The 27,911-nt window shown below is 43.9% G+C and overlaps 2 protein-coding genes across 4 annotated transcripts in view; both read left to right on the forward strand.

Annotated features, from left to right (window-relative positions):
* LOC308327303 (uncharacterized protein) overlaps positions 1-27,355 on the forward strand; it is a 70,692-nt gene extending 43,337 nt beyond the window's left edge. Inside the window, exons 1-7 of one of the 3 annotated variants that reach the window (XM_080780618.1) lie at positions 14,016-14,316; positions 14,875-14,955; positions 15,067-15,178; positions 15,558-15,659; positions 16,692-16,790; positions 24,456-24,740; positions 24,969-27,355. In XM_080780618.1, coding sequence (XP_080636744.1) covers positions 14,074-14,316; positions 14,875-14,955; positions 15,067-15,178; positions 15,558-15,659; positions 16,692-16,790; positions 24,456-24,740; positions 24,969-26,719 — 2,673 coding nt within the window. In that variant the 5' untranslated portion in view covers positions 14,016-14,073 and the 3' untranslated portion in view covers positions 26,720-27,355. Of the gene's footprint in view, positions 1-14,015; positions 14,317-14,874; positions 14,956-15,066; positions 15,179-15,557; positions 15,660-16,691; positions 16,791-24,455; positions 24,741-24,968 lie in introns of those variants that run through there. The other 2 variants (XM_080780617.1, XM_080780616.1) reach the window with 2 other exon arrangements.
* Positions 1,295-12,170, forward strand: LOC308327301 (uncharacterized protein). Its single transcript, XM_080780614.1, has 10 exons — positions 1,295-1,523; positions 3,523-5,221; positions 5,473-5,836; positions 6,912-6,961; positions 7,679-7,723; positions 7,853-7,900; positions 8,543-8,632; positions 8,941-9,034; positions 10,124-10,211; positions 10,332-12,170. The coding sequence occupies exons 1-10, from the start codon at positions 1,380-1,382 to the stop codon at positions 11,466-11,468; spliced, it is 3,759 nt and encodes a 1,252-aa protein (XP_080636740.1). The 5' UTR covers positions 1,295-1,379; the 3' UTR covers positions 11,469-12,170.
* Positions 27,356-27,911: the final 556 nt, after the last annotated feature.

A 27,911-nucleotide genomic window follows, 5' to 3' on the forward strand; every position in this document is an offset into this window, starting at 1 on the left:
TAATACAAATGCAATGCTAATAGATTGAACCCAAGAAAGCACTATGGGTCAGCATTAGGGTCCTCTATTCAATTCATTGAAACTTGTTTTTTTTGTCTGACAAATTATTGATTAACTGTTGCACTCCTAGATGGAAGTTCTCTTCTCTACAGGTCTGGAAGGTCACAGTACTGACTGTAAACCGTGGACAGTACCCGAGACCAACCAGTGGGTGAGTGGGAGGCAGCAGGAATAGACGCCTTAACAGACGACGTCACACTGATGAGCAACAGCAAAGTACTACACACACACACACACACACACACACACACACACACTCACATTGCTTGTTTTGATGAATTGAGTACATAAGAAGCCCAATGGAAACAAGCCATAGAATCTAGCTGAATTGTATTGAACTGTACTTCCCTGTGCTTTATTTCCCTCTCTTCTGCAAACTGCTAATAAAGTATTCAATCAATCAAACGTACCTGGGTTGCAGTTTATAGGCAAATATTTCCAGTGGGAAAAATGGCAACCAATGTAATCAAAAATAAGGATCTCCTCTATCTGGTCAGTAAGAATACATTGAGAGCTCTAGCAGGAGCACTCATCCAATGTGCACATCATGGCTCGTGGTACCATAGCACAACAAAGGGCCTTCAACATATTGATTGATTGAAGTATGTATTTACAGTTTGCAGAATTACAGTACATTTCAAGCACAACTCAATAAGTAGAGAAAAAAGAATCCTGCACACTGTCTTCACTTAAGTTAGATTTATTGAGCAATGTTTTGGTCGTCAGACCTTCATCAGGCATAAAGAAGAACTGACAAACGGTCAGTATAAGTACAACTCTGGGATCAGCGGGGGCCAATCAAATGCCCCACGCCAATCCGTTACCATGGAGAGGGACTGCCCACAGGGGTTTCAAAAAAGGTTTCAATCCGGACATGTTAGAGGGAAGGACGGCAGCCGTGTCCGTCTTTCTCTCTCGTACGGGTTGAAACCAGAGTGTGTGCAAAACGATCCACTACACACTATCGCCAAATACCGTCAGACAGTAAGGCTGGGATGTAAAGTTGTGCATGATGTGATAATATGTTAAGGCTGACCCCCAAAAAACCGAACATTCGTAGTTCGTTCGATGGTAACGGTTTTCGAACTTGAAATAATACAAAAAACGACTATTCTAATTTCTATTAAAAATAAAATAAACGCGTCCCCTTTTGGTCCGCAGCCGGCTCCTTTTGGTCCGCGGGCCATGCTTGCGCCTCGCATACGTTTTTCCTCACCGTCTCCGAGTACTCCGTCCCCTCCTCTCGTCGTGTGTTAACAACACGAACATCAACACAGACAACAACAATAGTCAAGTCAAAAAGTGCAGCTGATGCAGTCATGTCCACGCAGAAAAAGAAGTCAAAGGTCTGGTTACATTTTAAAATATGCAAAGATGAGCCGGAAAAAGCGGAGTGCCAAATTTGCGAGAAGAAACTGGCATATCACAAGTCCACGACGAGCTTGAAGAATCACTTGCAACACGTGAGTAGCATTTAAAGTACGTGGGTGAAACACAGTTAGCCCTAGCCGGGTCCGGCGCAGCTAAATGATAGTTAGGAGTGGACCAAATGAACCCTTATGGGTATGTAACCAGAGAGTGTACAAATGGACTCTTAGCCCCTTTTCGGAACAATTCAGAAAAGGTAACCGAGGGTTCCGAAAGGGGCTAATGGACTCTCAGAGTTAAAATAACTTTGATTTTACAATATACACTGTGGTTCCAGTCAGAGATAGAAATAGGGGACCGTAGCCTAATTCAGTTCAAACTGGGGGCCCTTGAAATGGTTAAAAAAAAAGCACTGCTAGAACCGTGAAAATCCAACTTTTTATCGAAAATAAACAAGACTACTCTGCTAATCACCGAAACAAAGCCTCTTTTGTGTTGGTGAAAGTATATTCTGCAGGCTGGGAACTGTGGGAAGCGTCTCAGGTCCTCAGCTTCTCTAAAATGCACTATTTTAGTCATGAAAGGAAATGGAATCCAACCGGATCGGCAATGTTTGGGCTAGGATCGGTGCAGGCACAACCCGGAAATGCCGTAGTAGAAGAAGTTACCCTGTCCGTTACATTACTTTATTAAAATGGCACAAAGCGCATTTCAGAGAGAAGCTGGGGACCTGGCTGAGACGCTTCCCAGCCTGGAGAATAGACTTTTTTTCTAGGTCTAGTAGGCTTTGTTTCGTTGAGTAGCTTTGATTGATTGAATGATTGGATACTTTATTGGCAGAAATGTGATCAGTACAGGGTACAGTCAAACACACGTCCAATGGGATCACCGAAAAAGGTCCTTGCGGTCTTGTTTACATTCAGGTCCTGGGTATTCAATTCATAATCAAGCTACCAGCTACCCAATGGTGTGCTGTGGACTTTTTAACTAGTAGGGCTATATTTTAATGATGTCATGTGCAAGTCACGTGCACGCGAATGCATGTGCAGCCCACTCAGCTCGTGCTAGTTATATGATGGAAAACCAGCTATTCTAATATAATTATATTTCTTATTATTTAGTTGCATTGTACATTTTTTGTTTCAAATTTAATTAATTATTTTCCCTTTAGTTTTATATAAAATCCCTTTGCATATACTCACATTATTTTGCTTTCAAAACAGTGGTTTTAGGGATAACCATGTGAGTTTCAGGTTTTGAACTGATCAGTCTAGTATTTAGTAAATGAACAGTAGGCTAAATGGAAAGAAAAAAATCACACCCGTGTGAACTGAGTGGTGCAACTCCCCTCCCCCCTTCAAGTGATACTAAGTGAGAAGTGAGAACATCAGGTAATGTTATGCAAACTTTGCAAAGCATAACAAAGGAGCCTGCCAGCTAGGTAGACGGCGCCACCGCTTACTTTGCTTTAGGTGTTGAGCGAGCCGTCGACGACGCGCATTGTCGTGCATGTGGGGGGCGTGCAGCTTCAGAACTACCGGGGCGACGCCACGGGCAGCAGTACCACTAGCTGCCTCACGGCTGCAGCTACCTGGTTTTGTTTATTTCAGTGAAATTCTAATCTAAACCATCGCACGACAGGTTGGACCCCCAAATTGACACTAATTAGGCTACCCCGCAGACCCCCATTTGAAAAGATATGCCAGGGACCCCCCATAAGAGAAGATTTTTACGGCTCTAGCAGTGATTCTCAACCCGTTTATTTTCAAGGACCCCCCCCGCCCCCAGTTTAAAATGCATTAGTCTACGGACCCCCATTTAATTGCATTTCTATCTCTGGGACCCCCAATTTATATTGTAAAATCAATGTCAATTTAACTCTGAGAGTGTACACTCAGAGTTACAGACCCATAAGGGTGAAAGGGTCCATTTAGTTACAAACTATCATTTAGCTGGAGACCCCCTGGAACTCCCTCAAGGACCCTAGGGGTCCCCGGACCCCACTCTAGGAACCACTGCTATAAGCCCTGGACCAGGGCTAAATGGCTAATGTAAGTTTACAAGCTTGGCTAATTGTTATCATTGTGCTTTTAGATGCATAATACGATGCTGGATGTTGGTCCTGCTCCATCCACCGATTCCAGCATGACAATGGAGTCAACAGTGAGAAGACTTACGGATCACAGGAAGGGTGTCATCACCGCTGGACTTGTCTCAATGGTTGCCGAGGACATGAGACCAATAAACATTATAGACGGGAAAGGGTTTAATCGCTTCATAAAAATACTGGAGCCAGGGTATACTTTGCCCAACAGAGAGTATGTCTCAAGAGAACTTGCTGTAAAACACGCCCTCATAAAGAAGAAAATTCTTAGTGAAATTGATGCGTGCACTGCACTTAGTTTCACAACTGATGCATGGTCCAGTATAAACATGGAAGCATACATGACAGTGACGGCTCACATGATTAGCAGCGACTGGGAAATGAAAAGCTACGTGTTGGAGACCAAGTTAATGGAGAAGACTCGCACAGGTCTAAGCATTGCAACAAAACTCGGAGAAGTAGCCGACGCATACGCTATACGTGCAGAGAAGAGGGCTGTGGTCGTTGGCGACAATTCTTCAAATATGGCTCTGTGCCTCGATATTCTGAACAAAGAAGAGCGTTGGGGGACTGTCAAGGGGGTCTATTGCGCGGGGCATACACTACAGCTTTGCATTGAGTCAGCGGTAAAACACCACGACCCAGTAACCCGTACTGTGCTAGTTGGAAGGCGACTGGTGGCCGCCTTTAAAAAGAGTGTAACAAAAACTGCTGCGTTAGCAGAGAAACAGAAGCTTCAGAAAGTCGTAGACCATTGCCTCATTCAGGATGTTGCAACACGCTGGAACTCAACGTATTTCATGCTAGAGCGTCTCTGTGAACAGAGGCGGACAATCTCCGCTGTGCTCTCTGATCCAAACGTCACCAAAAGACCAGACCGAGGTCTCGACCTGACAATGGAGCAGTGGGCCATCGCGGCGGACACTGTCGCCGTCCTGAAGCCCTTTGTCACTCTGACTGAACTGTTGTCGCAAGAAGAAAACGTGTCTGTATCAGCAGTAGTGCCAATGCTGTCGAACATTAAAAAACGGTGGCTTACAGTGCAAGCTGGAGAAAGTACCGCCACCAAAGCTCTGAAACGTAAACTGGTGGAGGAAATTAACCGCAGGTGGGAATTCTCAGACCCGACGGAGGCTGCTATCATGGCCGCAGCTATTGACCCCCGCTTCAAGGAGTTAAAGTGGCTGTCCGACAAGGAAAAGCAACTGGTGTACACGGAGGTGACTGCGTTGGCTGAGAGCCTGACGCCCGTGGTCAGGGTCCGGGAGGAAGAAGTAAGTGACACCTCCAGCGACACGTCGCCGCCGGCGGCAAAGAGGGTTAAAACGGGCCGAGAGAGAGAACGCCACCTCCTCCTCTCGATGGACGACGACGAGGATGACGGATCCGAGGGAGACCAGGACCGGGGGCCGACTGCAGGGAGTGAACTGAATGAGTTCCTAAGAGACAAATCCAAAGCGTGTTTCGGACCACTGTCGTGGTGGAAAGATCATGAGCATCGCTATCCCAAATTGGCAGCTGTAGCGAAGAGGATTCTCTCCACCCCTGCCACTTCAACCCCATCAGAGCGCATCTTCTCCAAAGCGGGATTTATTTTCAACAAAAATAGAAGTTCCCTGTTGCCAAACAACGTAGACACGTTGGTCTTTTTGGCACACAACGAACAACGTCAGCTTCAAATCAACAGCAGTGAGTAGAGTCATCATTTTGTCAATCAATAGGCCTAGCTAAAGACATGTATTGTAGCCTATTAAGCCTAATTATTGTTTTTCATTAAACTTTGGCCATGATTAAATTACGCTTTATTTCAGTTAATTTTACAGCAAGAGAAGAAAATGCAGTTTGTTTACACTTGACAGCGTGTGCTGTTTGGTAGCCAAACTGTTACTTTAATAGGCCTACCATTATTTATTTATATTTTTCCTGTTGTGTGTTCCCAGGTGAACCAGTATATGAAATCCTGGAATCCAGTCCAGACTGTGCACAGTCTTACCTGGGCCTTCTTGGTGAAATCAAGCCTTCAGGGACAGACTGTTTTGCCAGGCGGTCAAAGGGAGACCACCAAAAGAGAATCATGGAGACTGCACAGTCTCTGTCACTACTAGGTGAAGATGGAGAAGAAGCAACGGGTGAAACTGAGGTTTGCAAGCCTGTTTCCCAGACGCAGGATGCTCAGACGCAGACGGCTGGAGATGAATGTGACTCGTGTGTGCGAAGGCGCAACATAATCCACCAGCTGCATGAAGAGAACAGGGAGCTGAAGAAAGCGCTTGCCAAGAGGATCCTTGACGATGACAAAGCAAAGTAATTCACACACTCACACACACACACACACACACACACACACACACACACACACACACACACTCTCTCTCTCGTGTCAGAGTATGTGCACTTTGTGCAGTCATACTGTAGTCTGTGAGAAACTGTTCTACCACGGCTGTCCGGTGGCTTTTGTGTTTCCAATATTTGTGCTCATCCATCTGTGAGCTGTTTGAGAGCTTCAAGCGATTTTAAAACGGTTGTACTGTATTTATGGCCACTGAGATGGCCATAAATATCGTTCTCCTCTACCGCAGGCAGCAAATCATGGTAGTCTGTAGTACTCTTTGGCTGGTATTTTGTACGGATCAGTGGCATTAATTAAACACATTTTTTTGTGTGCATCTGTGTCCAACTTTTCCAAATGTATGTCCCTTTGTTTTTGGAGCTCGCCCTTAACAGTGTTGATGTAATACTTTCGAATGTACTGTTGTGTGTAATTATATAGCACAACCAGCACACACACACCCACAATCAGTACCACCCAAGCAAAGTTTGCATGCGCCATTACTATCCACTACCACCTAAATCCACAAGGCCATCATGCTCGCTGCTCAGGCCTGTTTTTGCACGGTATTTTAAACCTTAATTTCTGACAGAAAGACCCCTAAGGAAAAGGTGGCGGTCCCGACAGAGCTACTTTTGTGTCAGAAGTTGAACTAGCTTAAAAAGAAGACAACATCCACTGCAGCTCTGTTTGCATTGTGTCACGTGATCAACCTGTATGACAGGCAATTTTCTTTTGCTACATGATGCGTTTTGTCTTATTCACAAACTTATCAGTGAGATTAAATTTTTTTGTTTATTCTTTTATCGATTATGTTTTCCCACATAATATTCATTCATGCTGGCCAACTTGAACTGGAAAAAGGTTATGAATTATAATTGATTATTCAGGAAGTGTTCTGTGAAACAATTTGCCCAGTTGACAAGTGAATAACCAAATAAATTACTCTTAATGTCCGTTATTGTTGAAGTTATAAGAGGCGTTCCTCTCCTTAATAAAACCTAAGCTGGAATTTTAATTCTTCATTCTGTTTCATTCTGTGGTTTCCAGACTGCAGGTGCAGGTGAAAAAGGAGGAACCTGAAGACCAGCCATACCTCAGTATGTTACTGTCTCCCATTTTTCTATCAAGGTGTTTATTGTCACGTACGCATACAATATAGGCAGTGTACGGCTAGACATTTGAGCAGGAGAACATACGTTCTCACCTCTAGACAAAGCTTACAAATGCTGCAGACTGCCGAGTGTCAGCAGCGTGAATTACTTTGGATGCATATCAATGATCTGTTGTGTGACTGGCTAGATTCTTTAGTAGGTGCAAAGTTTAAACAACGTTCGTATGATGTCATTGAAATAGCGTAACACCCAAAATAAAAGCACTTTTGAAATTACACAAATTGTGTAAAAGCGATATGGTTATGGGCTCCGATCTATGCATGGGGACAGTGGACGGCAGGCGCAACTCTGCAAAATAGACCCCATGGCAAGTCATTTGGGATCAACAGAAGTAGGAAAATGAGCCTATATGTTATTTAGTCTGGAGCTGTCCTTTAAGGCTGCCTTGAAAAGACGCCTAGGGCGCGTTTCGGAAATCAGCGCACTGTGCAATGCAAGCTAATAGGAGAGTGTGCTCTGGTGCGGTATTTCCGAACGCACCCCTATTCCCTCAGGATTATGGCAACTAGTTTGTTGTTCGTTTGGTTTGTTCATTGTTTTTGATGTAAAGCATCCTTGGGTTCATGACAGGTGCTATACAAATTAATGCTATTATTATTATTATTATTATTATTGGTATTAATATAATTTTTTTAATTTCAGCCCGGTCTATTAAAAAGGAGGAACCTGAAGACCACCCACAATTCAGTAAGTTTTGACGTAAAATAAACCTGAGTAAATGACATGAGTTGTGCTTAAACATGACTGAGATATTACGGCTGGTTTAAATGTTGTGCTTAAACTAAATTGGTATTAATAATAATTTCTTAATTTCAGACCAGTCTGTGATTAAACAGGAGGAACCTGAAGACCACCCACAGATGGGTACGTTTTTGATGTTTTGTCGTCGTAAAATAAACATTGAGTGAAACACTGAGTTGTGGTTAAACATGACTGTTAAACATGACTGAGATATTACGGCTGGTTTAAATGCTGTGCTTAAACTAAACATGATATGTAATGCGTTGTAAGTCACAAGTCTGTATTTAGTACAGGATATCTATGGAAAATACAGGGTCAACCTCAATCTAATTGCAAAAAACCCCCAAACACAGCTGATTTTGAATCTTCGATATATCCTGAATAACAGAAAAAAGGTTGCCTGGAATTGTCTGAGGGGAAAGTGTTGAAAAGGGCCTGTACAGTATGGCCACCATTGACATCCTATTATAAGGCAATATTTTCTAAATTGCCTCATGCTTTAAGTAGTTAATGTGACATGTCAAACTAGGGGGTTTTCATGATGCTGAAGCCATTCCAAGCATTAGTTTTGCACAAAAACACTCATTGGGCTAAATTTGGCCATAGCAACCTGCCCAAATGTTATGTCAAATTACATTATTACTGGACTAGTTTAGTTTTAATTGTGTAAATGGGGGAAAACTCTAAGCTCAGTCTGGATTAGCTTTGGTCATTAGTAGAGGTAAGAGCCCATTTGAGTAATGTATGTGCATTTCTCATCAACAGTACACGAAGACCCCAATGAGGTACAGGAAGACCCCAATGAGACATTTCAGGGAGACCCTAATGACACCGCCCTGGAATTTTATAACAAATGTAAGTATTTCCAATAACAATATTGTGTTATCGTTGGATAGGACTCTGTCCACAATTCCATGCTGTATTGGATGTGGTACCAGAGGACAGATAACAGGCAAACAATCAAAATATAGAAAGATTTACGTATTTGAAATAAATGTAAGGTACTGTAAACTAACCACATATACTAACAATGTAATTCAGGCCAGGGGTGCCATGGATTAAAATGTTATATAGATGACTATAGAGATGACTATATAGATGACATGACAGTATAGATGTTTATGTATGATATGTATAACTCTCTTGTACTTGTTTATTTTTAGGGACCCCACCCTGTAACAAGCGCTTCATAGAGATGAGGAGGGACCATCGGGAGCTGTTCACTGGACAGAAGTACAGTTCCTGTGCAGCTTGGACGTAAGGAAAAAATAACCCTTTTGTGATATGCTACTAGAGTTCTCATCGGGCCTGAAAATTAAAGCCCGACCCTACCCTGCCATAACTGGGTCGGCACGAAGCTTAGATCTCCACATATGGAGCTGACCTGTTCTGACATTCCAAATGTTGATCTGACCTCATCAAACCCTGTACACTCAATACACTGCACCCGCTGCCACCCTTAGATCTCTATATATGGAGCTGACCTGTTCTGACATTCCAAATGTTGATCTGACCTCATCAAACCCTGTACACTCAATACACTGCACCCGCTGCCACCCTTAGATCTCCATATATGGAGCTGACGTGTTCTGACATTCCATGTTGATCTGACCCCCCATGCCAAAGCGGTAGCACTTGCCCAGCAGTCTGCCGCTATGAGCTATGAGCTTGTAGATCTGCTATTTTTCAACGTAATGCAAACACCAAAATGGGTTCCCGCACAAAATGGGTTAACGTTCCCTTGAGAAGTTTCAAAAGGATCATTTTAACAGTACAATCCAACACCTGCACAAAGTGCACATGTTCGGATGTGTACTAGCCTTCGCATATTCCCATATATATATTGTTCTTTGGTTTCCGTCCATAATTGTTCTTGTGTATTTGTGTGCAAAAATTATTGTACCCAGTTGTTATGTTGTATATATTGTATAGGCTTCTGGAGGTATTTGTCATGTACTGTATTTATTTGGCTGTTGTATAACTTGACATGTACAATGTAGCGTTGAAAGTGTAATTTATGTATTCTGCCACTTGTTTTTACTGGTTAAATAAAGGTTAAATAAAAATACGTTGGTTAGACATACCAACAGTCCTACAGTCATTAGTCCAACAGCGTCACTCCCGTCCCGACATGCACTGCAGGTTAAAACTAACCCGTGCTCAGCGTGCTGTTAAAACGACCCTGTGGCGGGTTAGAAATCACCAGTGGCGTCCGTTTTTGGGTTGGGTGTTGGACTAATAATGCCTGTTGGACTGTCAAAACAACACCATGCACCCTTAAAATTATGTATTTTCTCTATTCTGTATTCTCTGTTTAATACAGTGTATAATGTATTCTGTTATTAGGGTTATTCTGGAGAAAATGGGCCTGGAGAAAGTGGTGAACGCCAAGCAGGCAAAAAAGAAATGGGAAAACTTGAAGCAGAAATGGAAAGTATGTAGTTATACCTTTTTTTAAATACTATTTGTTTTTAATCATGACATTTAACCCTGAGGCCATACATACATCCTTTACATACTTTCTAACTGACATGATTGTTTTCCACTGCCTTAGGATTGTAAGTATCCAAAGCCGGGCGATGTCGTGGGTGGGAGGTTGGCACCTGCCACCTGGCCTTATTTCGACCTCATGGACGAGGCTTTGGGAGAGATCCAGTGCATCAGCCCACCTATCCTGCTTTCCTCTGTCGCTGAGGACACATCACAGCCAGACACACCAGGGCCTAGCACAGCCGGAGGGTCTACGACCACAGCCGTAGGGTCTGTAACAGCCGGAGGGTCTAGCGCCACAGCCATAGGGTCTGTAACAGCCGTAGGGTCTGTAACAGCCGGAGGGTCTAGCGCCACAGCCATAGGGTCTGTAACAGCCGTAGGGTCTGTAACAGCCGGAGGGTCTAGCGCCACAGCCATAGGGTCTGTAACAGCCGTAGGGTCTGTAACAGCCGGAGGGTCTAGCGCCACAGCCATAGGTTCTGTAACAGCCGGAGGGTCTAGCACCTCAGCCGGAGGGTCTGGCACAGCCGTAGGGTTTCTCACATACGTAGGGTCTGTCACAGCCGGAGGGACCTTCACAGCCGGAGGGTCTCTTACAGCCGTAGGCTCTAGCACCTCAGCTGTAGGGTCTGTCAAAGCCGTAGGCTCTAGCACCTCAGCTGGAGGGTCTGGCACCTCAGCTGTAGGGTCTGGCACCTCAGCCGGAGGGTCTGTCATAGCCATAGGCTCTAGCACCTCAGCCGGAGGGTCTGGCACCTCAGTCGGAGGGTATGTCATAGCTGTAGGGTCTGGCACCTCAGCCAGAGGGTCTGTCACAGATGTAGTGCCTGGCACCTCAGTCGGAGGGTATGTCATAGCTGTAGGGTCTGGCACCTCAGCCGGATTGTCTGTCAAAGCCGTAGGCTCTAGCACCACAGCTGTAGTGTCTGGCACCTCAGCCGGAGGGTCTGTCATAGCTGTAGGGTCTGGCACCTCAGCTGGAGGGTCTGGCACCTCAGCCGGAGGGTCTGTCACACCAGGGCCCAGTGCGGTGGTAGCTGTTCAGCAGCAGAGGAAGAGAGGCAGAGATGACGATCTCATAGAGCTGCTCAAAGAGGATATGAGGTGGCAGAGAGAAACGGAGAAGCGGAGAGCTCAAGAAAGCGAGGAGAGGATGGACAGGTTTTTCTCTCTACTGGAGAGAGCGGTTAACAAATAATGGGAATTTACGTTTAAATGTGGAGAGAACAGCCAGGATCCTTATCCTGGCGTGGCCAGACTAATATCACTGTGTATAACTGTATTGGTCTGGAACGTTGGTGTGGAGGATTTATTTCCAAGGGGCAATTGCAACGGATTCCAATATCACCGCAAAAAAAGTCTCATTCAATCGTGGGTTCTCTCACCCACAACTCTGGAGTGAGCGAAATGTAATTCAAACTGAAGAGTGCCAGACCAATCTCCCCAGGGATTTTTCTTCCTGTGGCAAATTCGTCTGGTTTCCAGGCTAGTACATCCTCTCTGCATTGCAATGCTCTTTTTAGGGCAGATTCACACTATGGTCCCGGGTGCGCCCTCGGGATCACTTGACAGATGTTGTGGTAGTGTGAATGTGAATGTGAATGCTGCGTGCCGTTCCCCGGAGCAGATCACCCAACCATTCCTGGGACCGCTTGGGGAGGTAGTCTCGGGACCGATTGAAGTGTACTCGGCTACGGATCGCTGAAATGTGAAAGCATACATACTAAAGAAGGAAGTGGACTATAATCATTATATAATTTATATTTTTTATAGTGACACACGGCCCATTTGCAGCCTGTCTGGTTGTTCATGATTGTGTGGGGCAACACACAGTAATGTATGTAGGGTAAACTGGCTATTTTTGGTTAAAATGTTATTTCTATAAAATGTCTACTCTGTTCAAAAGGGAAAAAAAGCTATGTTCAATTCATTTGTTTAACTTCTTATTACCTTGTCAAGAACAATAAATACTTCATGTATTTACAAAGTTGAATTGGACTATTTACAATGATTTACAAAATGTGTAAAGGTCCTTTTAAAGCCCCTGTCTTTTGTTGTTAGACCTTCTCAACCAGGAACGGTGAAACGGATGGGGTGCAACACGGTGCGCGTCCTCTGGGTAGCAAGTAGGACATCTGAGGTGGTCTCCAGAGAGTGTTTTCCTCTGTCCCTCTTAGCCCAATGAGTGTTTTTTTTTAATGGCTTCAGCATCATGAAAACCACGTAGTTTGACATGTTACATGCTACTTAAAGCATAAGGAAATTTAGAAAATATTGCCGTATAATAGGATGCCAATGGTGGCCATACTGTACAGGCCATTTTCAACACTTTCCCCTCAGACAATTCCAGGCAACTTTTGTTCTGATATTCAGGATATAGGCCTATTGAAGATGCAATTATTTTTGCAATTAGATTGAGGTTGCCCCTGTATTTTCCATAGATGTCCTGTACTAAAGGGGACGCGCACACCTCCCAGTCTGTAATCACCACGGGTGTGATCGTGAGAAAAGAGAGTCAGTCGGAAGTCCTCAAACAGGCTGTATAGCCGGAACGTCTTTCCATTTGTGAATTGTTATATTTGTGATATAGGAAAAAAGCAGTTAAAATGCTTTCTTGGTGACAAATGGACTTCATACTCATTGCTAGAATGCTAGGCAACCAACATTCGGGGATTCGGCTGAGCCTCGTCGACTCTGGGCCAAGTAAAAAAAAAAGACTGGGCCTCGTTTCGTTTGTAGGAGGACTAAAATGAGATTGAGAACCCTAGCTGGGCTCTTTTTATTGATTGAAAAATGTTTTGCAGAATGTCTATACAGTTCAATGAAAGTACAGGAGGTTTTTTTTCCTCTTTTTTTTAATTAGAAATAAAAGGTAAAAATATTAAACATACTACAATATATGCACATTTATTTGGTGTTGGGGTTTTAGGTTTATATAAGCTACATGTTTAAGTTACTATTCATTGTGATTCATGAACTGCTATTCGTAATTTCGTGCGTTGTAACGTAACATAATGCTGTTGTAGTGCCATGGGTATAACCTGACTCCCATGGGTAGGCTACAGCTGTAGTTTCAGAGAGGCTGCTTGCAGGGATGAGATTCTCAGCGATATTTCCTTAGCCTGTGTCTTACTGCCCCCTTCTGGTAAAAAAGCAAGCATGTTTGGACTTTACAGTTGCAATTTCAATAGAAGCGTTAGTCTATTTTTGAAGGCTTATTGCAGTGCTCTATTTGGTGTGTGTGTGTGTGTGTGTGTGTGTGTGTGTGTGTGTGTGTGTGTGTGTGTGTGTGTGTGTGTGTGTGTGTGTGTGTGTGTGTGAGAGAGATTTGCCGCGGCATCTTTTATCAGTTGAAGTATATATTGGTATTCTGTGGGGCTGCAACTCTAAAGAATTGCGTTGCAAATTGCGCCTAGGGGAAGTTTGACAGGTGCTTTAAGTAGCATGTGAAACTAGGGGGGTTTCATTATTCTGAATTCATTCCAAGCATTAATTTTGCACGGAAAACACGGCCAAAGCCAACTGGATATGTCCAAATTTAGCCCAAGGACTGTTTTTCGTACCAAACTATTGCTTGGAATGGATTCAGAATAACATCACAGACATTCTAGGGCTGCGTTCTATTCCTAGCAATAGATATGGACACTTTGGACAGTAGGCTACCCGAGATCAACAGTAGGGGGCAGCAATACGCCACCTGGCGTCTACACAAACTGGTCAAAGTTACCCACAATGCACCTGTGAAAACAACATGGTGGTGTTTGTTGACTGACTGCTGTTTACTAACGCTAACTTTTACAAAGATGCACAGAAGATCGGGACGAAAATGTCTAGTTCATGGCTGCTCCAACAGCAGTGGCAAAATTCAGCTTTGGAGAGAGAGCGAATGTGAAATCCACACACCTCTACTTCATGACGAGTGTCCATGCCTCAGGCCATACGCTTTACACAGATTCCCTGGGCGTGCAGAGGACAGAGATGTTCGCCAGAAGTGGATCCAAAATATCAGCATAATAAAATACTTTGTTCCCACAAAGAATAGCCAGGTAGGTTTGGGAAACGCTTGGCTATAGTTACTCATAATGTTAGCATATGTACTTATGTAGCAGCTAGCCCATTGGCCAGAAGGTCCGGCTGGGCCGCTGTTGGACTGGGTCCATCGTCCGAATCTAGCCCAAATTTTTAGATTCTCGTAGAGGTTTTTTTCGATTCTGACGAATCTCTCGTCAGAATCGAAAAAAACCTATACGAGAATCAAAAAAATTGGGCTAGTCCGAATCGATGGACCCAGTCCGGTCGGATCAGTGACAGCAGTGGTACGCGGGGTCCACGGTGGACCCCTGGCTGGAAAGGGTGCGTTCCGAACTTAACACCCACGGAGTTTGTGATCACTGTCCGTGCGCCACGGTTGCGTAACTGTTTGGTTACTTTATGAACAGTTTGCATGACAAAAAAGTACAGTGTTACACAATAATCTGAAACATCAAATAAACGAGTAGGAAACAAGTATGTACCCCTGATTTAGTGGACAATATGTATTGTGTATTGACCAGTTATATGTGGTAACCAGTATTTACTATGCATCCTCATTAATTCATTTTAAGGTGTGTGGAGTACACTTCCCGGATGGCAGGCCAACTAAAGAACACCCATATCCAGTCCTGCAACTAGGAAATGAAGTTCATGTACGTTAAACAATTTCCCCCTTAAAATTGACTGTTTGACGTGATTGTTTTTGGTAATCGCTAGTTTAAAATATAATAAAAAATAAGCACGGCGTCTTTTTCTTTTCACAGGGGAGAATGCAGTCTGGTAGAGCCCCCCCAAGGCCAAACAGTGCAACACAAACTGATCCTACACCATCATTGTCAGATTATGACCTGGATTCAAGGTTTTACATGGGCATAGGTATTGAACGTTTTTGCACGTCTTCATATTTTTTCTCCCAACTCCAAAGAATACCAAATTCGCAGTCCATGACCAGCTGTTACATGTTTTAAGGTTGTATAAATGTTGGAACTACACTTACACATATACACTGCATGCTTCCTCTGTTTTACATTAAACCATTTATTTTCTACAACTTGTGAACTCATCAAAGTCTGTAGACTAGACTCACTAGAGTCTGTATTTTAATAGATTGTTCAATGTGCAATCAAGGTACATTACAGTATGTTGGGGAGAATTCAGCTTCAACCATTTTGCCTTACCTTCCTCACTTTTTATAAATATTGTTATTCCTGACACCACTAGGTCTCCGGTTATTAAAGTTCTTATTTAATTTCAGACGAGTTTGGTGAGTCCAGACTGCAGGTGGAGATGAACTCTCCAGACTCAGCCAGGGACATTTCTATTAAACAGGAGAAACCTGAAGACCACTCACACCTCAGTAAGTTTCATGTGCTCTGTCTTATTTCTTTCCTACTGACTATATGTTTTTCATACTACAGACGAGAGGCTTCTCTACCGGGAGGTAACATAGTGTTAATTTAAACTGAGATATTCCTCTAAATCTGGGTAGAAATGTACGTCTGCTATTGAGAAGCGCAGGGCGGCAGGCAGCCGGGCACCTGCCCTTATATTAATAATATATACATGTATTTGTTTTTTCTATGATTTTCTATTATCATGGAATTAATGTTCATATCTTGCTCAATACTGAGTATAGATTTGTACTGATCAAGTGTAGTATAACCTTGTAGTGTCTTTCCACCCTAAATAAATTAATAAATGCATGTGTTTGGCACCCCTAAACACATTTGTTTGTGCCGCATGCGCAGCAGTAGCCTCTTCAAATTCCAGACCCTGCCCCTCAAATTCTCTGTGCGTGCCTGCTTCGGTGTACAGCGGCGTCACGCAGGGAACACAGCTGACCTACAAGCCCACACCGCATTCCATCAGCAATGCATTGTGGCCTTGCAGATCGGCTGAGAAGCTAAAACTGAGCTCAACTGCATGTCGAGGGGTCTAGAGTGACGCTGTGAGTGCAAGACGAGCGTAATTCATTGCATAATCAGCCAAATGCTGTTTTTCTAAAATGGCGACATATGCAGGCTCACTTGATATCCCAATCGCTGCATTTTTCTGCATATTTTCTTTTTAAAGTCACTCATTTGTTCACATTCACAAAGCAAAACAAACCATGGTGGTGGTGCCGTGAAAAGAAGGTGCTCGTTTGTGTGTGTGTGTGTGTTTGTGTGTTAGTTACACACTCCTCCCTTGCACTGTAATGTAGCCTACATTAATCTGCCAAAATTCAAGAAGCGTTCATATTTTGCATTTTAAAGTGTATCCTACTTGAAAAGTCCCCGCATATTTATCATTTTCTCCACAGATTTTCACAGATTTTTGCCCGCATTTTTCTGGAGGGTCTAAAAATAGCAATCATGTTTTAAGTCCTTATTCAATTCGTTCTTTTCAGACCAGTGTGTGGAGTCCAGACTGCAGGTGAAGATGAACTCTCCAGACTCAGCCAGGGACGTTTCTATTAAACAGGAACCTGAAGACCACCCACAACTCGGTACGTTTCACATGTCCTTTTCTTCCGTCATGTTCCTTCTGTTAACTGTTGTGGAACTGTCACAATATCTAATTTTCACTGTACAACAAAAAATATCTTGGCAATAAATAGTAATAATGCTGACAAATCATAACCAAAATCACATCTGTTTTGCGCAAAATGCAATACTAAAGAAAAACCTATCATAAGTGGGAGAATAGAGGGTATGCGCATGCATAAAGTGAATGGCAGATCGAGTGGCAATTCGAGTGGCAAAGTGAGTTTAACTCTGTTTAATGTCGCTTAATGCAATCAGATAGGACTTTTCTGTTTGGATGTATGGGCTGTCAACTTGTCAAGGCCAGAAAGTAGTTTTTTGACACTCATTCCCGCATAACTTCAGAGTATGATGATGATGTCACATGTATACCCTCTGTAGGGCGTCTATACCGTATGTCGTATGACGCCGAGAGGCTAAATCGAGGAAAAGTTTTTGTTGTCAGACTCGCTGCTTTAATGGCTGTCGTGCGAGAATCATTGCTCCGGGACAGGGCACTGCTTTTGTTATGTTTATTAAAGTTATCACAGCATAGTTAAAGTGATTTGCGGTCGACAAAGTTGGACATTCCCCGTTCACCCCCTCTCTCTCCATTCATGAAAATGCCACCGGTGAACAGCTGACTTTTACTACCTGTCTGACACCACCAAACACCACGTGACCATAGTAACCATAGCAACCATCGAGCTGTCTAACCTGTCCCCAACATTCCGGCCCCTAATTATTACATAATAAGACAGTAATAATTATCAATACATAGGTTCAGTTCATGTTGAAAAATGGTTACATTACATTATTTTCACACCTTTTCTTTTTTGCGATTTTTTTGTGCGCAAGAAGTTCATAGTTCATTGCCGGTCTTGAAAAGAACCCCACGCAAAAACAAAACGAATTCAAAGTCATGAAAAAAGTCAAGTACTCCAATATCAGGGAAAAAGTAAATCCAGGTCCTTGGAAAAGGAGCGAAGCCTTCACGACTCCATAGACTCCTGAAGAAGGCAGATCTTTGTCACAGGTCTGCATAGAAGGCTGGTCCGGGTCTTGATCCGGACCTGTCGAACAAGTCCATTCCGATCTGGAATTGTCTCTGTAATCCTCCCAATGATCCAGGAGTTACGTGGTGCAGAATCATCGATTATGAGCACTATGTCGCCGGAGGTGAAGTTCCGCTTGATTTTTGTCCATTTCTGCCGTTCCTGTAATTGTGGCAGGTATTCCTTAACCCACCTCTTCCAGAAGAGATCCGAAATGTATGCACCTGCTTCCATCTCCTGCGGCTCCTGGATGCGACTCTCCATTTGGGACACAACGCCATCTTTGTTGGATTTCTGGGAGCCCTCTAGATGAGACACGTGGCCCTTCAGGTCTTTGTTCTGTCTCTCCAGAGCCAACTTGTCACACTCCAGGTCCTGTCTGCCAGCCCTCTCCTGCAGCAGTTCATTCCTCATCTGCTCCACCTGTTCTCGTCCGCGGTCGATCCTGTCCATCAGCATGTCTCCACTGTTACGTTCTTCATCCAGGTCCAGCTCCAGCTGAACGATCCTGTCCTCCAACAGTTTGATGTGACGCGTCTTGTCGTCTTTAGAGTGAGAGCTGCTTTCAGCCTCCTTCTCCAGGTCGTAGATGTGTTGCGTGAGGGTCTTCTCGGCGAGCGCGGCCTCGTCTCTCTCCTGCCTGCACTGCCGCAGCTCCTCATCGCGCCGGCACAGCTGGTCTTGTAGAGCGTTGGCGGCCAGACGCAGCTTGTCCATCTCCGCTGCTCTGTCCTTCAGCTGCTTGTGCAGGTCGGCCAGCTCCCGGCGGTTCTTCTCCTTGTAGATGTCGATCTGCTCCTGCAGCTCCTGAGTGGACGACTGGGAGGCCTCCACGATGTCGTTCATCTCCCTCTGCAGTTTGTCCACCGTGCGGTCCAGGAGCTTCCTTTCATCCTCGATCTCGTTCTTGGTGTTTTTGAATTGCTCCTTCTGAACTGGCTCCTCCTTCAGCCTCTCCTCCAGCTCCTTGTGTTCGCCGTTCATCTTGGTCAGGTTCCTCTGGACATCCTCTAACCGGGTGGTTAATGCGCGGTTGGCGTGCGACATCTCTTCTTCCTGTTCTTTGATTTCCGCCAACGACTCTTCCAGCTGCCTCTTATCCCTCTCCAGTGGTCCATTTACAGTCCATCCAAGCATTGTTTTGACTGCGTATGGCCCTCCATCCATACTTCGGATGACTTCCAGTGGTTCCAAGGCTTTGGGAACGTTCAAACCAATCAACATTTCCACGTCTGCGTTGATCTGTGGCAGATAGACATGCCTCAGATGAGGCCATTTCTCCAGATCTTGCTGTCGTGGGATGTTGCTTCTGTTGACGGGCATCTGTTGTTGTGCGAAGATTTTGGGCATTGCACAGTACCGGTCACTGTCCAAGCCTGCAACTTCCAAGTCTGATGCAATGCAGCTGTCAACCACCTTCTCTTGGCCCATTGTCCGTAAAAGGATTCTTGTTTTTCTTCCAGAAAGTCCAAGCTTCTCCATCAGACCCACTGTACAGAAGGACGCTGAGCTCCCTGGGTCTAGGAAGGCATAGGTTTCCACTAACCCTTGACCTTTACTTGACTTCACTTTAACCGGTACGATGGCAAGTTTGCAATCTTGATCACCGGCCCCAGTCAGACCACCGGTGTGGATTTCAAATGGAGCTCTGTCTGAGTTGTTCCCGCCTTTCTCTGCGTCTGAATTATCATCGGAGTGGATGTGAAGCAAGCTAGGATGTCGTGAGCCACATTTCTTGCAAATCAGACGTTCCGTACACCGTCTGCTGATGTGCCCAGTGCACAGGCATCCAAAGCAGACTCCATGTTTCTTCAGAAACTCCATTTTCTCATCGTGAGCTTTCCTCTCCAATAGAGTGCAGGACGCTAGTGTGTGTCCTCCCTTTTTGCAGAAAAGGCATGTTTTCTCAGGTCTGCCCTCGTCTCTGTTCTCCCAATGAGCATCTCTTTCAACCGTTGCGAAAGTGGTGGCAAAGCTACTCCCTCTAGCCTGAAGACGAGGCACTGGTTTGGCTCTTCCACTTTCATCCTGTATGTCTCCGAATACAGGGTCGGTAGCGATTCTCGCTTCACGCTCAATAAAGGTCACAATATCAGTGAACATGGTTCGTTTGCGATGCCTTTCTTGGATGCTACATGCTTCTGTTCGCCACTTGTCCCTCAACTTGTAGGGCAGCTTCTTGATCATAGCAAGCATGTTTGCGGATGTGTTCAAGTCACATAAGTTGTGCACGTCTTTCATTGCATTGCAACATCCTCGCAAGAACAGGCTGTATGCTTGCAAAGCTTTCCCGTCCTCTGACTTAATAGATGGCCACGAGAATATTTTCTCCATGTATGCGCATGCAATGACATGCTCATTTCCAAAGTGCTCCTGGAGTAAAGCCTTTGCTGTATCATATCCAGTGCCATCAGTCATGTGTTGACAGCTTCTGACTAGCTGTTGAGGCTGCCCCCTGGTGTATTGCTCTAGATCAGGGGTAACCAACCGGGGGTTCGCGATCTACCGGTAGCTCGCGGGAACGTTTCCAGTCGATCGCGAAGTGTCAGACAGACCCATTGGAATAATGTCAGTGCCGCTCGTCACATGCAAATTAATTTTGAGCAGAGCGCTGTGGCTCTGAGTTTGAGAATAGACCCCATCGTCCAAGGGTGTGTGTGCGTGTGTGGTGGGGTGGTGGTATCTTAGCAACACTGAATGATCTGTCCCATTGGTCGTGTGCTCGTATCATGAGCCAATGGCTGCAGCTCTGAGCTTCCCAGACCCAGGTTCCCATTACGTCATGCCGTAAAGAGAACTGACAGCCACACGGCTGCTACCATATTAGCAGCTGTGAGCGCTCTTCTCTTCTCGTGAAGAAAGCAGGACAGAGTTGTCAAATAAATCCCGCCGTCATTCATACTGTATTTATTCTCCGACCCGACATTAAAATACGGAACAACGTGCGTTCATTACGGGCTCGTGACAGGCTGCAGACACAGAGTTGGGACTACTAGCCGATAGCGCCGCTGCTACTTCAGTTTTCGTTGTTCGTTGTTATATTTTTTATTATTGGGATTTGATCATTGATGCAAATTCTAAACATATGGATGCAGCTGCAGAAGTTGTGTTGCTTAAAGGAATGCATAGTTGCGTTCTCCTCAACTGCTGCGCAGCAACAACAAAAATATAAAAATGAGAAAAATATACTGAATATACCAGTCTGCAATGCAAACTAATAGGCGAGTGCACTCCAGGGCATATGCAAAGGGAAAGAATGACTTCTGTCCGTGACAATAATCAACGCTACAGTTTGAATTATGTACACATGCACACATAGAGCAAAAAATATGAAATATGAAAACTTGTTGAAGTACAACGCATGAGTCAAGTAGCTGCTTTCCTTTCCTCTTTACTGAGCCTACTGTCATTGAACTGCTGTCCGATAAAATGCAGGATGTGTTTGCATTAACTTCAGATATTTAAATGGAGATTATTGGATTAGTAAGTGACTGTCACCTGCAGGTCAGAGCTAAAGAGAAGGAATTTTGGTATCTTGTGAGCAGAGAATGGCCTTTTCACAAATGAAAATAATAAAATCTAGAATCTAGAAAATAGAACTCGTATGACTGACTCACATCTTAATGACACCCTCAGACTGGCAATCACTAAATATGATTTCAAAACGCTTGCAGATAAAGTTCAGTCACAGCAGTCTCATTAAAGGTGGGCTGACCCTGAGAGTATGTCACCATATCTGTGCAAATATATATGGTCATGTTATGCCTATGTCATTTGAACATCTGCCAATGTGAATATTCATTGAAATGAGAAACAAAATATTTCTAATACTAATTATTTCTAATTTGTCTTAATATTATTTGACATTGATAATATAACTTACTATAAGTATTTATTCTAATTTAAGCTTTAGTCTTTGTGTGGATGTGTGCACATGCATTGAGCCTGTCAGAAATAGCAAAAAAAAAAGTGTTTTTTCTAACACGTTTTAGTGGTAGATCTTGGCTTACAATTGGGAATAAAATGGGCTCTTGGGCTTGAAAAGGTTGGTTACCACTGCTCTAGATAGTGCAGGCAATCTATGGAATTGTCGGTCCTCCGTTCTATGGTCTGCTTGAATGACTGCATAAAGCCATGATACTGCAGAGGGTCACCATCAAACAGTTGGATGTCTCTTTTGGGCAGTGAAGCGATGCATTGCTGATGCACCAACATTGACGTTATCTCATTTTGTTTGTTCATAATAGACATCATGTTTTGTTCACCGCTGGTGTTCTTAGAAAGAGCCCATGGGAGAGGTTGTATATCTCTATGCAAAGACAATGGAGGCTCTGTAGCCTCTGGTGCCATGCTCCGTCTCTGTGTAAGCACTGAGGGCCACTGGGAAGGTATGACTCCATCAGGTTGTTTTTCCTTTGGCCGTGCTCCTCCAACCACAGTGGGTTGTCCTCTTCCATCCTTGTGTGGTATGAATGACTTTGCATTAATGTTGAGGCCCTTTTCAAAATAGGAGTTCATTCCATCCGATCTCCTAGAAGCTACACTCAGCACCGATTTTCTAGAAGTGGCCCTTCGCACCCCTGACCCAGAGGTTCTTAAGACGTTCAATTTAGCCACTGATGCGGCCATGTCTGAATCAAACTGTAGTTGTTCTTTTTGTTTTCTGATGTGGGCTTCTTGATCTTCAAGAGCATGCTTTTGTGGAAGCAACTTTTGCAGAGCCTTTAAAGCAGCCAAGTCGGCCTCGGTTCTGACACGTTCAGAAGCAGTTGAGGACACTCTTGACCTTATGGATTTTGAACCATGAGTTTTGCTGCTTACGTTGGATATGCTGTCACATGGTCTGACATCCTCCTGAGCGTCATCAACTTGATGTGACTGAGTCACATTTCCCACACCTCCATTTTCCTCCTCAGCAGCTTCATACTGCAGGGGGCTTTCATGAGCCTCTAGCTGAGGTCCTCCGATTTGTGAGGATTCTAACCAGGCATTAACATCCTCAATAAGACCATCTGTATGTCTTTTAATCTTTGAGAACCATTCATTTTGCTTTCTTTGTTCATCGGATGGGACAAGAGGCATTAAAGAGACATGAAGTTCATTAGAAGTGTGAGACAGTTGCATCAAAACATCGAGTTGTCTTGTAACCACTGAAATGTTTTTGTCATCTTTCATGAGCTCTTTCATGGAGGTTGCCAGAGACTTTATTTCGTCTACTTTCTTTTTGCGTTCCTTTTGAATTAATTCAATTTTATTTGCAAGAGCCTTTTCCGTGAGATTTATTTTCCTTTTTTCCTTATCCGGTTTCCCGACGTTTGAATCCACTTTCGTTTCACTCATTTTTAATGTACAGTTAAATGACACGGTCACAATAAGGATCCAATGCAAGCCAACCAGCCACATAGAACAGCCACAGCGATCGGCGATCACAAGCAGCGATGCACGTTAATTGTTTGACAGTTGACTTGACACACAATAGCGTTAGCCCGGCGGGCTGCAGTGCACACACATCCACAGTGTATTCAACACAATGACAGTTTCCACTCGGCGGTGGATCCAGCTCAAACTGTTTCAAACAATCCAATATGATTCAACGGGTCGGGTTGTGCTACGTTACCGCCTGTCAGTTGTGAATGCGCTCCGGTCCTTGGTGTGTGATCATTCCATTGCTTTGCGTGTTTTGCTCGTTTGCTCCGCGTGCAAGGTGTGACTTGTCAGGTCCTTCTGTGGCTCCAATTCTTGTGTTTTGTGTCACTCTTTGTCGACAATGTAGGGCGTCTATACCGTATGTCGTATGACGCCGAGAGGCTAAATCGAGGAAAAGTTTTTGTTGTCAGACTCGCTGCTTTAATGGCTGTCGTGCGAGAATCATTGCTCCGGGACAGGGCACTGCTTTTGTTATGTTTATTAAAGTTATCACAGCATAGTTAAAGTGATTTGCGGTCGACAAAGTTGGACATTCCCCGTTCACCCCCTCTCTCTCCATTCATGAAAATGCCACCGGTGAACAGCTGACTTTTACTACCTGTCTGACACCACCAAACACCACGTGACCATAGTAACCATAGCAACCATCGAGCTGTCTAACCTGTCCCCAACACCCTCTATACTTCCTTGATCAGCGTGCAGAAACTTGTCGCTGATTGATAAAACGGTTTCTTCCCGTACACACACAGACAGAATTGCAGACTCACAGTCCTATTTCTAGACCTACAGTCCTACCTTGAATGCGTGGCAGGTCTCTCTACTTATAGGCTAAGCCCCTCCCACTGGACCATACCAAACCTGAATTGATTCCACAATCGAACCAGTTAATTTCACAATGTCCAGAGACATTACACTTCACATACACATTGAAAGTGCCACATATTACTCAACCAATTATCCACAAAATGATATAAACCCTAACCCTAATAATTAGAGCGTAATTATTAAATTAAACCCATCGCAACTCCCAGCAACCAAAATGATACATGCGATACAAGAGACTAGAAAGTATGTTTGTGATACCGCATTTTGTACGTGGAACATGAAGGATGGGAATGTATATTTACACTTAGGGAATCCAGTGTTGACTATCATTTCCGCTCCTAGACATTCTGCAGGTGGTTGTGTGTAAAGAGGAGGTTCCCACTGAACAGGAGAGGAGCCCCAGTCTGCCCCAGGAGGAACCAGATCCTCTACACATTAAAAATGAACAGGAGGAGCTACTTCAAAGACCAGAGGAGCCTGATGGGTCAATGCTGACATTACTAGCAGTGAGAAATGAAGAAGACGATGATGAAGACATCACTGCACACTGCTCTGAAGTTGAAGTTAAACTTGAATCTGACAATGAAGTCACGGAAGACAGTGATGATTGGGAGGAGACCGGTGGAGGTCAGTCAGTGTTAAACACAGGGACAGAACTTACATGTGTGAGGAAAAACTAGGAGGTGCAATAAAAGGGGGTAGATGCATATTGTACTGTAATGCCGTACTGTGGAGCCGTTTGATGATGGAAGCTTTCAAGTTGTATCTGTACTCAACTGTTCTAACCTGCCTCTCTCCCCTTCTTTCTCTCCCCTATTATCTCTACCCCCCTCCCGCCCTCTCTCTCTCTTTCAGAAGTCCAGTCCCAGTCTTCCAAGACTCGGTTCTTCTCCTGTTCCGAGTGTTCATACTCCTTCACATCTCAGGTCTTCCTCCATAGACACATCAGGAGGAGCCACAATGACCTCTACTTCCAAATGCAGAGGAATGGACAGATCACCTCGGCAGTCTTTCAGCAAATCACCAGCCAGGAACAAGGAGACACTGATCAACCGAGATCTGACAGTCATCAACAGTCTACCAAGACTTTAACTCTCTGCTGTAAATATTGTGACAAGAGTTTCAGTGAGTCAAGTTCCCTGAAGACACACCAGCGTATCCACACTGGAGAAAGACCTTTCCATTGTAACAATTGTAACAAGAGGTTCAGTCAGTTGGGTAATCTGAAGACACACCAACGTGTCCACACTGGAGAAAAACCTTTCCACTGTAAACATTGTGATAAGAGTTTCAAGCAGTCAGCTCAGCTGAAGATACACCAGTATGTCCACACTGGAGAAAAGCCTTTCCACTGTAAACATTGTGACAAGAGGTTCAGTCAGTTCTTTCACCTGAAGAAACACCAGCGTGTCCACACTGGAGAAAACCTTACTGATAAGAGTTTCAGTAGTTCAGATTCCCTGAAATCACACCAGCGTGTCCACACCAGTGAAAAACCTTACCAGTGTAAACATTGCAACAAGGTTTTCAGTAAGTCAAGTCACCTGAAAACCCACCTGCGTGGCCACACGGGAGAAAAACCTTTCCAGTGTAAACATTGTAACAAGCGTTTCAGTGAGGCAGGTACCCTGAAGATGCACCAGTATGTCCACACTGGGGAAAAGCCTTTCCACTGTAAACATTGTGACAAGAAATTCAGTAAGTCATCTCAACTGAAGAAACACCAGCCTGTCCACACTGGGGAAAGACCTTTCCACTGTATACAGTGTGACAAGAGTTTCAGTCAGTCAAGTCAGCTGAGGGCTCACCAGCGTATCCACACTGGGGAAAAACCTTTCCACTGTAAACATTGTGACAAGAGTTTTAGTCAGTCCGATTCCTTCAAGAAACACCAGCTTGTCCACACTGGAGAAAAACCTTTCCACTGTCAACATTGTAACAAGAGTTTTGTTAGGTCAAATTACCTGAAAATCCACCAGCTTGTCCACACTGGAGAAAAACCTTTCCAGTGTAAATATTGTGGTAAGAGGTTCAATAGCTCAGGTTACCTGAAAACACACCAACTTGTCCACACGGGAGAAAAACCTTTCCACTGTGAACTTTGCGACAACAGTTTCATTAGGTCATCTGACCTGAAGAGACACCAGTATGTCCACACAGGAGTAAAACCTTTCCACTGTGAACATTGCGACAAGAATTTCATTCTGTCGACCTACCTGAAGAAACACCAGCGTGTCCACACTGGAGAAAAACCTTTCCAGTGTAAGGATTGTGATAAGAGTTTCAGTGAGGCAGGTACCCTGAAGAGACACCAGCATATCCACACTGGAGAAAAACCTTTCCACTGTAAACATTGTGATAAGACTTTCAGTTTGTTAGGTAATATGAAATCCCACCAGCGTATCCACACTGGGGAAAAACCTTTCCAGTGTAAACATTGTAACAGGAGTTTCCGTGAGTCAGGTTCCCTGAAGAAACACCAGTGTGTCCCTTCTGTCACCCCTATACGCCCTGTACAGACTGACACGCAGTTAACTCCTCCTTTAATAATCACACCTTATGTAGTCTTTACTTGTTTTAATGTACTTCAATATAATAAACAATGAAGTAATGCACATAGAAATCAAATGACATTCTACTCCTATTGTACTATTATACAGGTTGTGTTCTTCATTATACAAAAGAAACACAGGTTGCAAACAGTAGTTAAATGCTATAGAATGCAACTACACACAACTGAAATAAGATGAAACAAAAACACAACATACCAGAGGAGCTTCCAAAAAGCTAAACTGAAAACGGGTCAACCACACTTTACAGGAGAGAAAAGAAGTGCACTGTCTGCTGCTTTCCAACTGAGGACTGACTAATTTAACTGATTAACACTAACCTTAGCGTCACTAAATCACTGTGTGATCCGGTCAAGAGCGGATGATATATTACGTCATGTTGTGGACACTGGTTTGTAGTCCTGTTTTTAATTATTTTTTTATTTTTTTATTTCATCACAGTGCAGAGAACACAGTTGTGAACCGCAATCAATTCATATTAAAATTGGCGTCAAAAGGCGATCTCGGCGGAGAGGGCATTTGGACAAGAGGCGTGAAAAGGCGATATCGGCTGCAAATGAGGTTAAGTGCAAGACCACTTTAGTAGAGGTTTGGGCATGGGTGTGTGCCATTATGTACCTCCAAATGTAGACAAGAAACAAATAAAAATTGCTCCAGCGATTAGAAATTGATCACAACAACATTTTCTTGTTCTTTAACTACATAGAAGTGTCTATTTGTTTGTCTCTAAATGTTTTGATGAATTGAACAATGTGGACCCTGTTGTAAACAAGTGTAAGGCTTAATTGGGTCGTCCACTCACAGTTAACAGTCTTTGTATTGAGTTTGTGCTTGAAATGTACTGTAATTCTGCAAACTGTTAATAAAGATTTCAATCAATCAATCAAACACAGTTGATTCAGACAATATAGAACATCACCAAACCTCGTACTTTTGATTTCTTATCCACATTTGGAGTTACATCATGGCATAAGGTAACTAGCCTGCACAACGCAATCCTCTACCAAAGTTGTCTTACCCTTTAATGTGATAATGTCAGACCCTGCAGTCATTTTGCTTGTATATTCCCTTATCCATATAAACCACAGATTATTCTAATGGTATCATTTTAGTTTGTATGTTATGGTTTAATGTAAATCTTGCTGTGTTTCATTACTCACCCAATGGGGCGCCATAGGACCACAATGGAAACGGGCACCAGGGCTTTGCTTTGTGTTATTCTTTTAGC

This window comes from Protomyctophum bolini (genome assembly GCF_963924005.1).
Source record: "Protomyctophum bolini genome assembly, chromosome: 13".
NCBI lineage: Eukaryota > Metazoa > Chordata > Actinopteri > Myctophiformes > Myctophidae > Protomyctophum > Protomyctophum bolini.

Coding starts and splice junctions, on each gene's coding strand:
- LOC308327301 (XM_080780614.1), top strand. CDS start 1,380: ATGTCCACGCAGAAAAAGAAGTCAAAGGTCTGGTTACATTTTAAAATA. Junction 7,724..7,852: donor TGAAGACCACCCACAATTCA/GTAAGTTTTGAC, acceptor TCTTAATTTCAG/ACCAGTCTGTGATTAAACAG. Junction 10,212..10,331: donor ACTTGAAGCAGAAATGGAAA/GTATGTAGTTAT, acceptor CCACTGCCTTAG/GATTGTAAGTATCCAAAGCC.